The sequence below is a fragment of the Notothenia rossii genome, assembly GCF_949606895.1.
Source record: "Notothenia rossii genome assembly, chromosome: 1".
Classification (NCBI taxonomy): Eukaryota; Metazoa; Chordata; class Actinopteri; order Perciformes; family Nototheniidae; genus Notothenia; species Notothenia rossii.
The window spans coordinates 15,932,563-15,946,329 of record NC_136912.1 but is presented as its reverse complement, the minus strand read 5'-3'; the positions used below and the strand labels follow the sequence as shown (position 1 = coordinate 15,946,329).

The 13,767-nt window shown below is 41.7% G+C and overlaps 1 protein-coding gene across 1 annotated transcript; it reads left to right on the top strand.

Moving 5' to 3' along the window:
- Positions 1-7,641: 7,641 nt before the first annotated feature.
- LOC307045635 (uncharacterized protein) lies at positions 7,642-11,201 on the top strand (the record flags this gene model as incomplete). The annotated part of the gene is made up of 3 exons (XM_079691421.1): positions 7,642-7,934; positions 10,267-10,590; positions 11,166-11,201. The coding sequence occupies exons 1-3, from the start codon at positions 7,905-7,907 to the stop codon at positions 11,199-11,201; spliced, it is 390 nt and encodes a 129-aa protein (XP_079547547.1). The 5' UTR covers positions 7,642-7,904.
- Between the last annotated feature and the right edge of the window lie 2,566 nt (positions 11,202-13,767).

Sequence of the window (13,767 nt, the reverse complement as noted above, 5' to 3'; positions counted from 1 at the left end):
TTGAACTATTAGGAACACCAACTGAATATTTTTGGTGTTTTTAAAAGGTTAGAATGATGAGGTATAAGGAGAAAATATCAATTTCTTAAAAAAAACCACAATTATATAAAAAAATGAATTCAGTAAAAAAACGTATAAAGCTAACCATGTGCTTAAACTTAAACATTGCACGGTACAATATAGTGCTGTTGGTGTCAATGAATGAATAATGTGGAATTACTCTTACCGAAATAAATAAAAAAAACATTTTAAATGTACAACATTTTATACAGCGGATGGCGTTGAGATCAGACCCACTTTACAAGGACTCTAAATACAGTAATACAAAAGTAAACAGGTTACCGCATACACCCACGAATTATACAGCAAACTGCCACAACAGTTCAATCAAGACAAGCGTTGCACTGATCTGTCAATCAAAAAAGATTTACATAGATTAAAAGGGGTTACTTTACCCTAATTGGAGTTTATGCTAATTGTTCCACTTCCCAACCTCAGCATTGACTTGATAGTTCGCAAGATCCAAGTCGAATTGACCTAAAGTTAAAAAGAAAAGTTATTTTTACTTAAAATAAGAATACTCCTGCTACTAGCTGAGACGTACATTTAATTGGTTGGCCTGTCAGTCGTGTGGAGATCAAACTAAAACTGTTACCTTTGTTTCCCCTGTGCTCCCATCATCTAAGAATATGTGAACAGGTGTATTGCTCTATTTAAAATGTAATATCTCTTTACTTGGGTTCATTAAGAAGTCAACTATTCAAAAGAAGGCTTCTAGAAACTCCATGAAATAATAAAATAGTTTTATATATGTTTAACTTTTCTCTTGATTTCCCATGCAGTTTAAGCCCCACGGACATACCGACCAGTCCTTATTGTCAGACCAAGTCTTACATTTATATTGCATCTCTGGAGTCTTAGTTTCAACACCAAAAATGAACATAAGACGAGAAACAACGCCAACAAAGACACAAACATACACAAACATACTGATACCCCCAACAACAACACAAGAGACAAGAACCCATACAATCACTGTTTATTCAAGACCCTTCAATGGCTCCATATCTATTATATATATTGATTGGTGAACAAAGAGCGCTTCAGTCTAACTCTGTTAAATTGAAGAACCATGATTCTCTGATTTGATGTTGACGACGTGATGTTGTATTCACTGTCCAGGACACGGTTGGGGTCAGTGGAAATGTTTTATCCAGCCTTTATAAATGCTTTTATGTAAGGCTGATTCATGGAGTTTCTTAATATAGGCAATATAAAGACGTACTGCAGCACATGGAGTATCAGATATATTTGGAAATAAGTAGATTTGGCAGAGAGGATGAAGTATGTCCTCGAAAGCAGTTCCTCAAACACAATGGTGAGTTTCATGGTCTCTGGCAGCTCATCCCTTTGCAAACATGAATAATTAAAGTAAACGTCCCATAAGGAGATGCGTGCAGTGAGACAGATTGGACACTGTGTGGAGCTGTGAGTCCTGCAACTTTTCACATGAGAGGGAGATAGATTAACAATACAAATCTTCTCTCAGCTCCAAAATACAACCCCACATGACGCTCTGTCTTAGAGCACACGGCAAGAAGGTTCATTATGTTTTTGTTAGTGCACGTTGAAAGTGTGTGTCCCCAGTCAGAGAGATGGCGTTACTGTTGGATCACAGACTGAAGAGAGAAATGAGACGGCAACAGATGTATTTCCTCATAATCAGTGCATGTCTTTTGTGTGTGTGCGCAAGTGTGTAATTATATTTAAGGTTATCCTTAATGGACTCAGATCAGTGGGACCATTAGAGGAGATTAATATTTGTATTTGTTTTAACCCCTGCCCAGATAATCATCTCAACACGTTGTTCTTCTCATTTACTGTCCTGCAAGCTTAATGTGTGTGTGTGTGTGTGTGTGTGTGTGTGTGTGTGTGTGTGTGTGTGTGTGTGTGTGTGTGTGTGTGTGTGTGTGTGTGTGTGTGTGCGTCTGTTACCCGCTTGTGTATTTGTGTGTCTGCTGCTTGTGATTTTGCCTTATAGCATAACATCGTTTCCTATCATCAAGGCCAAAGGTTGCTAAGCAACTTCCCTTCTGCCGATTGTCAGAAAAGATGCTTCTCCGCTGACTGGCTCACAACCTAACTCTCTCTTATGCTGTCATAAATGTAATGTCTGAGCAAGATGCTGGCTGAGTGTGCTTGGCTGCCCATGGGTTTGTATGGACCACTGTGCATTTCTGCTTTGCAAACCCGGTACAGAACAAGCTGAGGAGAGAGAGGAGACAGTGGGATGTGGAAATGTGTAAATGTATCGTCTGATAGATTTTTGTAAAATGATAAAAAGGGAAAGTGAATTTTGTTAATGCATGGCAGGATCCCTCCAGTTGTTTTTCTAAATTATACAGCAAAATATCTGAGCAGCCCACAGAGTGTGATGAATTACCCAGTGATGGGGCAACTTGTCACTTATGCATGTTCCTACACAACCATTCATAACTCCATATTTAAGTGAGATGTACAGATCTAAAGATAATGCATGTGTGCACTATCACTTTTAAATAGGAAAGAATGGTGATGTACTTTACTGAGAAGTGAAAGCTAAAAGGTGAAAGCTCTCTTGCTGATTGTTGAGACATGTATATGAGCAAAACGAAAGTCTTTTCTCAGTCTTGACACAAATGTGTGCCCAAAGATCATCATTGCCATCCCCAAACACCACATGAACCCCAAAAAGAGTGGAGTTTTTAAGCATCTTATATTTAAAAACGTGTTATAGTGTACGTTTTTTACAAATAGGCCTATTTAAAAATTCTATACCATTACTACTTCCTCATAGTATAAGTGCTATCAACCTGCTCTTTCTACACGTCCTGTTGATCCCTGCTATGTATCCTGTCATTATTTTATCTGCGGGGCTGAGCCTGTGGGGAGATAATGTGCTCAGTCGTGTGTGTGTTTTTGTTCTTCTGTAACCGTCTGTAACCGTCTGTCACTCCGCCGTTAATTTGCCACTCTACCTGACCCATCTACTCAATAATTTTGTGCTCATTTATGACAGTTTGCTCAAAGACCTCTGACCTCTCATTCTGAACTGCAGCATCTGCAGATTAATTCGTTACCCAATCATTTATGATTCACCAAAGTAATGCACAATACAAGATAAATAAATCCCTGTTTTCGTGTTCTCCACTGCTATCTTGACTGTAAGGGAGCCCGGAGTGACAATCAAGCTGGATTCAACTCTTTGGGAGGAGAGAGAAACACATCTGGTGGAGATCTGCACTAGTGAGTGCACTTTTCTACCTTCATATGTGCCAGGCACATTCCATTTGAATTTATTTCAAGGTTCCTCCTGAATGCAAATGTTTGACCCGTATTTGCTGTGATCCTTCATAAGTTGTTTATTGATATCTTTATGAACTAAATATTTGACACCGTCATTTGTCAACTGTAACGTTAAGATATACTGCGTATTATACATATTTAGGTAAAGAGGCAGAAAAGCCATATTTACACAACAGACGGACATCGACACCACTGACCATGGTGTGTGTGTGTGTGTGTGTGTGTGTGTGTGTGTGTGTGTGTGTGTGTGTGTGTGTGTGTGTATGAGAGATCTTTTAACCTCTTCATACACTACCACAGTGGTAGTGTATGAAGAGGTTAAAAGATCTCACACACACACAGTTAGCGGGTCAAACTGTGCAGTATCTGCTAAGTGTCACACTGCTGTGTGTGTTTGTGCACATGTACAGTGTGTGTGCCGTTGTGCTCTGTATCAGGATGTGCCCTCAGGTGGTTGTCATGGTAATTTCAGTGATTGATCAGGATTATTGATCCCTAATCGAATTCCCACGGACAGTGCACGTGAATGTGTGTGTGTGTGTGTGTGTGTGTGTGTGTGTGTGTGTGTGTGTCTGTGTTTGCATTTGTGACAATGGCATAGAATAAAAACACTTCCCCGTATATAATGTTATGTGATGGTCACCATGGAAACACACCCAAGGGGCTCCTACCGCTCACTGATAATAATGTTTGGCCTAGATACCCATCCTCAACCGATAGCAGAGGGAATGTATTTCAGCCCGTGTGTGTGGGTATGTGTGTGTGTATTTCAGTGACTAATGTAAAGCATCATTTGAACACACCACAGTGACGGAGCTGAAGTAAAAAATGCATGAAATGATCCTGTGGAGCAGAAAGAGTCTTGCATGAGTTACACGACAGTAAGTGTGAGGAGGATGAGACGAGCTGGAAGGAGAGGGAGTGGGAGTGGAGACACAGCCATAGAGAACCAATAACAACCGATTACCTTACACACACAAACACACTCAAAACACACACAAAGAGGTTTCCTACCATGCTCATCAGTGTCCTTCTCGGGGAGAGGAAGATGTTAGCAGTAGAAGTCTTATTGAGTGTTTGTGTGCTTTGATGTGTCCTGGTAATCTTTAACTCTGTTGTTGTGATGCACTTAATGTTTGATTCATGCTGCTGCTGTAACAGTTATGATAGCTTCAAGGAGTCTTGTCTGCTGTGGGCGTTGATTGGGTATAGCACTGTGTTTCCCTCCTCTGAGTGAAGATCTAATCTTAGTTTATAGACACACTTGTTGTGAATCCGTGGGTCGGAGAATCCTACACATTGGGTCAGAGCAAAAGTTCTCCACAGTTTGTTGAAGACATTCTGCAATCATGATGATTAAGGTGATCTCCTGACTTTATATCTAAAGCCTAACAGTGATAACAATTTCCACTTGTTCACTATGGATTAGATGTCTCTATTTATTCTAAAGGAATACTGTTGTACAACAGTTGAATTACAAAGTAGAGCTGCCACCACCAATTACTTTCATTATCTCATCATCTCCTTGTTATTTTAGTGATAAATAATTTACAGTTTTGGTATTTAACATGTTATAAAATTGTTAAAAACAAAGCAAAACCCTTTTCATTCTCATTTAACCTTTTAGTGACCCATTGCGCCCTGTAAGAGAAAACGTATGGTTCTCCGAACGGTTATATAGGATAGTTATTCGTGACATTTCTGCACTGTAAACTAAGCACCACATTCCCCTCAGCCTTGGGTTTATTACCCATTTATGCACAGAGACTATATTTACTATGTTAAGGAACAATTGAAAAAGGGTATTGTCTTGAAATCTGATTCATAAATCTGATTATGAAAATATCTATGAGTTCAATCTAAAATGTAAAAACAAGACGAAATAACACCTTTACTCTACTTATGTGTGCATATCTTTGATATTCAACTTGTTATGAGTTCATAGATAAACCCTCAATTGTATGCCTTGTAGTTTTTGAGATACAGACATTTTCTTTTCATACTATAAGTATTTGGGCACATGGGACTAGTTTTTTCCATATATAATTTAACATATATATGAAAACAGCAGTCCCATGTGGACAACCAAATGGTTTGACTGATTTTGAAAATGTTTGACATACCAAAGTGAGCATGTTACACTTACATGCTTAATATTATCAAGTTATCATGCTAACATGCCAACATTTACAACAGCAGGCTGATAAGCTCACATTCTTAATAGAACTTCCTTCTATACAAGCTTCGATACCATATTACTATGATAAGTAACACATGTGACATGTCAGCTTAAGGATTTCCATTACTACAGTCACGGCGGATTGAGCCTAAGAATAGAAAAGTTGTCCTTCTATTTTTAATACATCCTTGTTTTCTAGCGTGTATAGAGCATTATTGCCCCTCAGAGCTTCTGCTGCGGGAATCTTGTTTTCTGTCTAATGGAGAGTAAACCTCAAACAAACACCTCCAGAAAATTATTTGGAGGCCATATGTGAAAATTAAAAAATGAGCAGGAGAGCGTTTAAGACAAGTGCTCCCTGTAAGCTGTTTGCTTAGACCTGCTGCACACTGAGATCTAATAATTAGTTCCCAAAGTGGGATCCTGGGACTGCCAGGGAGCCTCAGGGAGCCTCAGGGAATTGGATGTAGCCCCCGGAAAAAGGAGCTGTAGTTGAGTTTCATTTCTATTTAAAGACGTTGAATATGCCTATTCTGCCTTTTTCACTCAGTATCACAAACTGTATACTACTTTAGTCCGTTAACTGATGAGACTTCATAACAAACATAACAAACATAACAAAATAGAAGTTGGATCCTGCTTATATAGGCTGTCCATATACAAAATATTATTTGCTTGGAGGAAATTAGTTCAAGGCTATCTTATTTGACAGTAACCCTAACCTTTGTCCATTTAATTCCTAACAGTATGTCCTTGAGCGTGCCAAATGTGGGACAGGTATGATTATTGTATGTAGGCCTACAGTAAGTATGCCCTGAAAAGAAGGGGGATTTTGGTGTTTTTAAGAGGCCTTATATGATTTGGGGGGTTTTTCCTTTCCTGTAGTGTCTTGCATACGTAGGTTTGTGTGCATGTAAATGGTCTGGAAAGGCTCAAATTCCAAAGTCCTCTGATATTTTGCTCATTTTGCTCAACCTTTGCAATTTTACTTCTCAAAAATCTCAACACATTAACTTTGTAATGGAGTAATTTTACCTTTTAGAAGAAGATGAACCTTTATTAATGCCCCTAGGGGACAATTCAGTTTTTCACTCTGGCTTGCAATTTTATTTTTATTTTTGTAATATACACACACAGTGGTAGGTGCACACATGCAATACACATACAGTTACACACTATACATAATACACATGCATCTGGAGAGGGCCATTGTGAAGAGGCTGCCAGTCTCGCGGGCGCCTGGGTGCAGTTGGGGGTTCGGTGCCTTGCTCAAGGGCACCTCGGCAGGGCCCAGGAGTGTTGCTATACTTTACTTACATAAAGGCTCTGGAGTCAAACATTTTTCTCTAAAACCTGAAATAGCTAAATATGATTTCACCAAGTTGTTGGAACACTGCCACACCTTTGAATTCAGTGAATGGAGTTCCCTGCGGAGGGTGACTGGAAGCATCATTCTTTTATGTCAGCAGCACCCTAGGATCCGCCCCCCCAAACCCACACACAGTGTCCGGGCTCGCTGGCTGGTGAGATAGAGATAGGGGGATATTGGGATGGGGTGCACTGTGAGGCGGAGGAGAGGGGACAGTCACATGCTCTGACTTGCTCTGTCAGTGTCAAGTTATCCGGTATTAAGAATAGATATCGCCAGCCAAATCTTTCAAAATAAAATACATATTAGAAAAGACAAATTGCTTCTACGGGAACAAAAAAATACTTTGCTAATGCTTTTTTAGAGCCAGCCATTCTTGTGTTTTCTTGTATATTAATGTTTCTCATTATTTACAAGTTACCATGTTTACTACCACCAAATGACAAGCTAAAACCCCAAAGAATGTCATAGCCTACTTAACAGCGTAACATTATTTGTTTTCTGTTAGGCTTTGCATGTGCCAAATTTGTATTGCAATCAAGCACACGTGCCTAAAAAGTAAACTAAAGTATTTTTTCCTACCGATATTATACGTATATATTTCCCGTCCAAGACTGTATTACACCGTATATTGTGCCTTCCGGGACTACCTTGTCTTATTTTGAAGGTAAGAGACGAGTATCTCCGCACCGCCTCTCCCCGGCTGGCTTGACGCGGCTCTGCCTCTCCCGGTGCGCCTGAACTCCGGTACCTGAACACCGCAGAGCGCGTCCGGCGGCTGAGGGGACGCAGACGCACGGGGAGTCGCCTTGTTATATTTAACTTTACTTTTCCCGGTTATTAAAACTTCTGCGCCACATTCCTCTCTATTTTTCCTCGTTTTGATCCCCTAACTGACCGACTGAGTTAGGATATCGGCAGGGGGGGGGAGGAGGCAGAGGACCAGCGGGCTGCACTCAGATGGAGCACCAGGGCTCCGGGAGCTCAGGGCGCACAGCGGACCCGGAGTGAATGACACCGGTGGATGGACGCTGCTCCCCGGTAAGGAATGCAGACAAAGTTTTTTTTTTTGTTGCTATAATATACTTTTTACATTTGCTCTCCTGTCCCATGCACTGCGTTTGGTGAGTGTCCGTGGCACAAAAGAAAATGTCCAAAACCTATGATGACGCTTTCTCTGTCAATGGCGGTGTCTTCCTCAAAAAAAGGAAGAAATTAAAATAATATTTCCATAGGCAGTTATAAAGTGTGGTACTCTGAGTGACCTTAGGGTACTTTATTGTCGGCCTATATATTTACATCATACATTATCACTTCAAGGATAAGACTCATTTTGAGATATTTGGATTTATATTATTCTGCAATTAATCATAGGATTAATAACACTGGTTCTCTTTTGAGCTTTCTAAACCAGATTGATGTTTGGAAATGCTGTATCCTCATAGACGACGTTGATATGCCATTTGTTGGCCTTCAGAAGGATGATGAATATACATTTATAACACTTAGAGTTAAAGGAAAATGTTGCAATTTCTGGATATTAGTTTTTTCTTTTGCTTTTATTGTGCTTGCCACCGTAGTGCATTCATGTTTAAGATTGGAGGCAATTTATGAATTTGTGATGAGGGTCAAAAACTTAATGGGTTTCATAGGTCTTATAAATATATTTTGTTCAGGTTACTGATATTTGGTAGGATGATATAATTTCCACATGCATGGCCTGGTTGTCAGCAAGGGAGGCTCATAATGAGTTTTTTAAGTGTTTTGAAAGGATTCATCAGCAGGTTTTGCAGAAGAATGCCTTTCTTTTTTTCAATGACTGATTGATGTCCGCCCATCAGCTACTATTGAATCACAACAAAAAGCCTAAACTGTTCGGCCCTGGACTCCTCACACAATCCAGGATGTGTGCCCATATTGAAAACACAAAAGAAAGAAAGATGCTTGCTGATTCAATCTCATTATTTTCACACACACACACACACACACACACACACACACACACACACACACACACACACACACACACACACACACACACACACACACACACACACACACACACACACACACACACACCCACACACACACACACACACACACACACACACACACACACACACACACACACACACACACACACACACACACACACACACACACACACACACACACACACACACACACACACACACACACACACACACACACACACACACTCCTCTCCACACTGTGAACTTGTGTGCCAGCTCTCCTCTTGTCCTCTCACACTGTAGGCAATGTTTTAGTATATGCATGCTATGATTTGCCAACACAATTATCCTCATCCTTCTTTATGTTTGTTTTCCAAATAATCAGTTTCTTCCTAAGAAATTGTTATCTTTGGAATACATTTTATAGGAATCTCTGGGGATCAATAACCAATGCGATGAGCACACGGTGGACCAGAGGGAAGAGTGTTTGCTGTGCACTCGAGACAATGTGGACTGTGTCACATGCTCCAACTCCCTTCCTGCCAAACTCCACTGCATACTGCCCTTTACAGCAGTAAATGTGAAGAAATTAAAGTAAAAACAAATGAAAAGCCAATAAGTGAATCTGCTCTTGTGATCACGCTGTTAATGAAAACTGAGATTATCATACAATTTGACATTTCCTACATGATAGTCCCATGCTGCGAGAAATTCCAGTCAGAGCTTATAAAAATAAACCACAGCCTGATGTAACTCGACAATGTCGTGAGGTTTTCTGTTAAATTAGAGCTTAAGGAAAAATTATATTTCCAAGAGCTATAAGTTACATTAATCATCATGAGTGGTAATTTATTGCAAATGAAAAAACACTTTAATCTGTTTATTGCAATATAGAATAGCAGTCTAAGCTACTCTCTCTCTTTCTCTCTGAATGTCCAGATTGCTTAAAGCTTGTATGGATTAAAAGCATCAGCAGTAATGGCCAGTTGTCATGAATTGTACAACTGTATTATAATGAAGTGGACTAAGTGCCTCCTGTTGTTTGCACTGATTGTGTTTTCACCTTTAGCTAGATTTATGTTTCCTGCACAGGTTTGCTTGCTGGCTGTGAGTCTTCCGATGAAGGTCGCCTATTGTTTCAGAGAAAACACAGAGAAGGATCTTTTTTTTTTTATGCTGCTGCTTCGCTAGAGGGTAAAGGGTCTCGTGGACAGGATGGCAGGCTTGACAGTGAGCGCAGTTCGGGTTTATTTTGAGTAGCTGCATCGCCAGCCACAAGGCAAAAACAGCAAACACACACACACACACACGCACAGTCACACGGTAACACACACACATGATGCATCAATTATGTTGTCGTGTCCTGAGCAGTTTGCCGTTGCCCCTACGCCCTCTTTCAGGTTCAGGCTGTTCACAGCACGGCCATGACGGGCACCCATGACCCAGACCTGCATGAGCAGCACAGAGGACCAACGCAGGAGGAGGGGGATGAGGAGGAGGAGGAGGGGGAGAAGGTGCATGTGTCAGTTGAGGGAGATGAGAGGGAGCAGGAAGAAGAGGAAGAGGAGGAGGAGGAGGAAAAAGAGGAGCTGCCGTACCCCACTCTAGCACCAGTGGTTCTTTTGGCTCTGACCCAAACCAGCCCACCCCGCTCCTGGTGCCTCCGAGCCGTCTGCCACCCATATCCTTCACCTAAAGCACTGCGAACATGTGTGTGTGTCAGTGTGAGACTCTGTTTATAACGTGAGAGAGACATTGTCTGTTTGTGTTTCGGCTCTGTCCTTTCTCAAAGCCGTTGTACCTACAAGGCCCCAGCGCTGAGATGTTTACTTTACTTTTAAACACAGGAGAGACAGGAAGAAGGTCTGAATTTTACAGTTCTGTGAGTGTGTGTATATATGTGTGTGTGTGTGTGTGTGTGTGTGTGTGTGTGTGTGTGTGTGTGTGTGTGTGTGTGTGTGTGTGTGTGTGTGTGTGTGTGTGTGTGTGTGTGTGTGTGTGTGTGTGTGTGTGTGTGTGTGTGTGTGTGATGGAAGACCTCAGGTATTTCCTTGGACCCATTAGCTGTAGGAAAATATGGGTAACATTTGTCCCTGATTGGAGGTTTCCATAGTAACAAGCCCTAATGAATCTCCAGGGTTACAGTCGCCTGTCAGTAGCATTGTTACTGGCCTCCGTTAATACAGCAGAAAGAGTCACAACAGCGTAAGAACTCGCATCACCTCCCAAACCTTGCTCTGCTTCTGTCTTCATCATCTCGCCTCCCATTCCCCTCCCTGTCTCTCACTCTCCTTCTCAGCTTCTATCCACATCTGCTGATGACGTGAAGGTGTGAGTGTGTGTAAGTCTGTTATCAGCGCTGGATTGCTGTGTGTGTGAGTAGCTATGAATACTCCGAAGCATGCATAAACGTCAGCAACACCTCAGGGATTTGTCAAGCCTCTCCAAATTGAACATTTTCCACTGCTTATGACTGGGTGTGTGAGTGTGTGTGTGTTCCTCTGCGTGCGTGTGTCGCTGTGCGCTTGTCTAGTGTGCACGTCCGTATTTGCCAATGTCAGCACTCTGTGTACTCTATAAAATATGAATTCATAATTGCTGAATAAATAAAATGTACACCAAGAGAGGAAAAGAGTACAAATGCCATAAACAAAACTCCTCTGTACCCTGCTGGGCTGTTACCATGGGTGCCTTGTACACTGACTGTTTCAGCACAACTTAGTGGACACACACACACACACACACACACACACACACACACACACACACACACACACACACACACACACACACACACACATACACACACACACACACACACACACACACACACACACACGTGTGAATGCCCTCACACAAACGAGGGAATCTCCCATGGAGCGGCTCTTTAGAGGAATCACCTGGTTGCTTGGCAACAGCGTAGCTCTGCCCCGACGGCACGGTTACTTCTGATTGCAGCGTTTGTTTGTTTTTGTGTGTTTGCGTGTCTGTCAATCAGTCCATGTCCATACAGCATGGCTACTGGCATGTGTCCAATGTCCTGTTTATCGTATATGTTTCTATACTTGTGTGTGGTGTGTGTTTGTGTGTAACTGACTGATCTGCGGGGGAAGTAATGTGGGTGGACGTTGTTCGACAGGGACATTAATGTGAGCGCACTGGGAGGGGGGCAGTCCCCAGGAGCTGTAAGTCCCATTTTTCCTGAGGTGACCCCTCCTTCCTCTCTGCCTTTTTTCTTTGCACTCAGTACAAATTACAAATTCATTTCCCTTCTCGTGTCCTTCCATTTCCTCCCTTTTTGAAAACACAGCCAAACCTTCTTAGTGCCATGTTTACAAAATACTGTACATCTCTCCACCCTATAGCACATATATCCAACACATTTATTTGGAACAAAAAAAACAAGATTGGATTTTGCTATTATATAACATTCTCTTATGCTCTTTCAAAGCTACATTGATTTGTGTAATTTCCTTTTTTCTTCGGGAGGAGAATCACTCAGAGAGTGGAACAAGGTGCCCACTTTGTGAAGTGCTAAGCTCTCCCATGTAACATATGACACACATGGAAGCACACACACACGTGGGGATGTGCGTGGGCAAGCCGACACACACACATACAAAAACACACACTCACACACACAGGACATAACTTATTCAGCAGTGCATGAAACATTCAGAGCGTTTCCTTTTGTTTAAAGATGAGAAAAGCTGTATCTGTCACTCCTATACAAGTACCTCTCTCCACCTTTCTTCTTCTGCACATCTGGTTTCTTCTTTCTCTCATCCCTCTTTACTCACTATCTGCCCTCCTATTTATCTTCCTCTTTTCCTTTTCCTAAACTGATTCTTAATTGGGTTGAGTGTGTGTGTGTGTGTGTGTGTGTGTGTGTGTGTGTGTGTGTGTGTGTGTGTGTGTGTGTGTGTGTGTGTCTGTGTGTGTGTGTGTGTGTGTGTGTGTGTCTGTGTGTGCGTGTGTGTGTGTGTGTGTGTGTGTGTGTGTGTGTGTTTGTGTGTGTGTGTGTGTGTGTGCCTGTGAAGGGGGGGTTGATAGGGAGAAAACAATGGATAGGAGGAGGTACTCAAAGTCGGGTGATCTATCAGAGGCATTTAAGCCAATTAGCATGATTCGTGCAAGTGTTTCCATGGTTACCAGCTGTCACATTGTAAGGGGGTGGAGTCAGAGGACTTGACAACCTGACAGTAACTTGGCTTGGACCACCTTCATTTCAGACACACACACACACACACACACACACACACACACACACACACACACACACACACACACACACACACACACACACACACACACACACACACACACACACACACACACACACACACACACACACACACACACACACACACACACACACACACATACGACAGACTTTGAGTCTAACTGGGTTACGTTTAATCAAGTCTGTGTGTGTGGATATCAGAGTGCAAGCGGGGGTCTAAGCAGCGGGCGCATGGGGGAAGTCGTGAGCAGGTTGCTCATTCATAAAGAGTCGCTCACATGTGAGGATTTCCATCCAAACCACACGCTTTTAAGTTCAATACCACTTCATAGTTTGGCCAGACTTTAAAGGGTTGTAACTTTATTAAATCAGTTATATTAAAACATTATTTGCCTGGAGTGGATTCTTCTCACCCAGTTTGAATGCATTTGTCTTCTAAGGTAGCTTTCTAAGGAATACTTAACCTAGAAAATGTGTGTATACATTTCTCGCCCTGTGTTACCATGAATTGTCTAAGAAAACGTTGCTTTTCTCCAATGGGTCCCTGCTGAACAACAATTTCCATTATGCACTTTGTTGTGGTGCGAGAGAGAAAAAGTCAGAGGATCACCAAAGTCATTATGATGGGTATAATGAATAGATTGTACGGTAATCTATT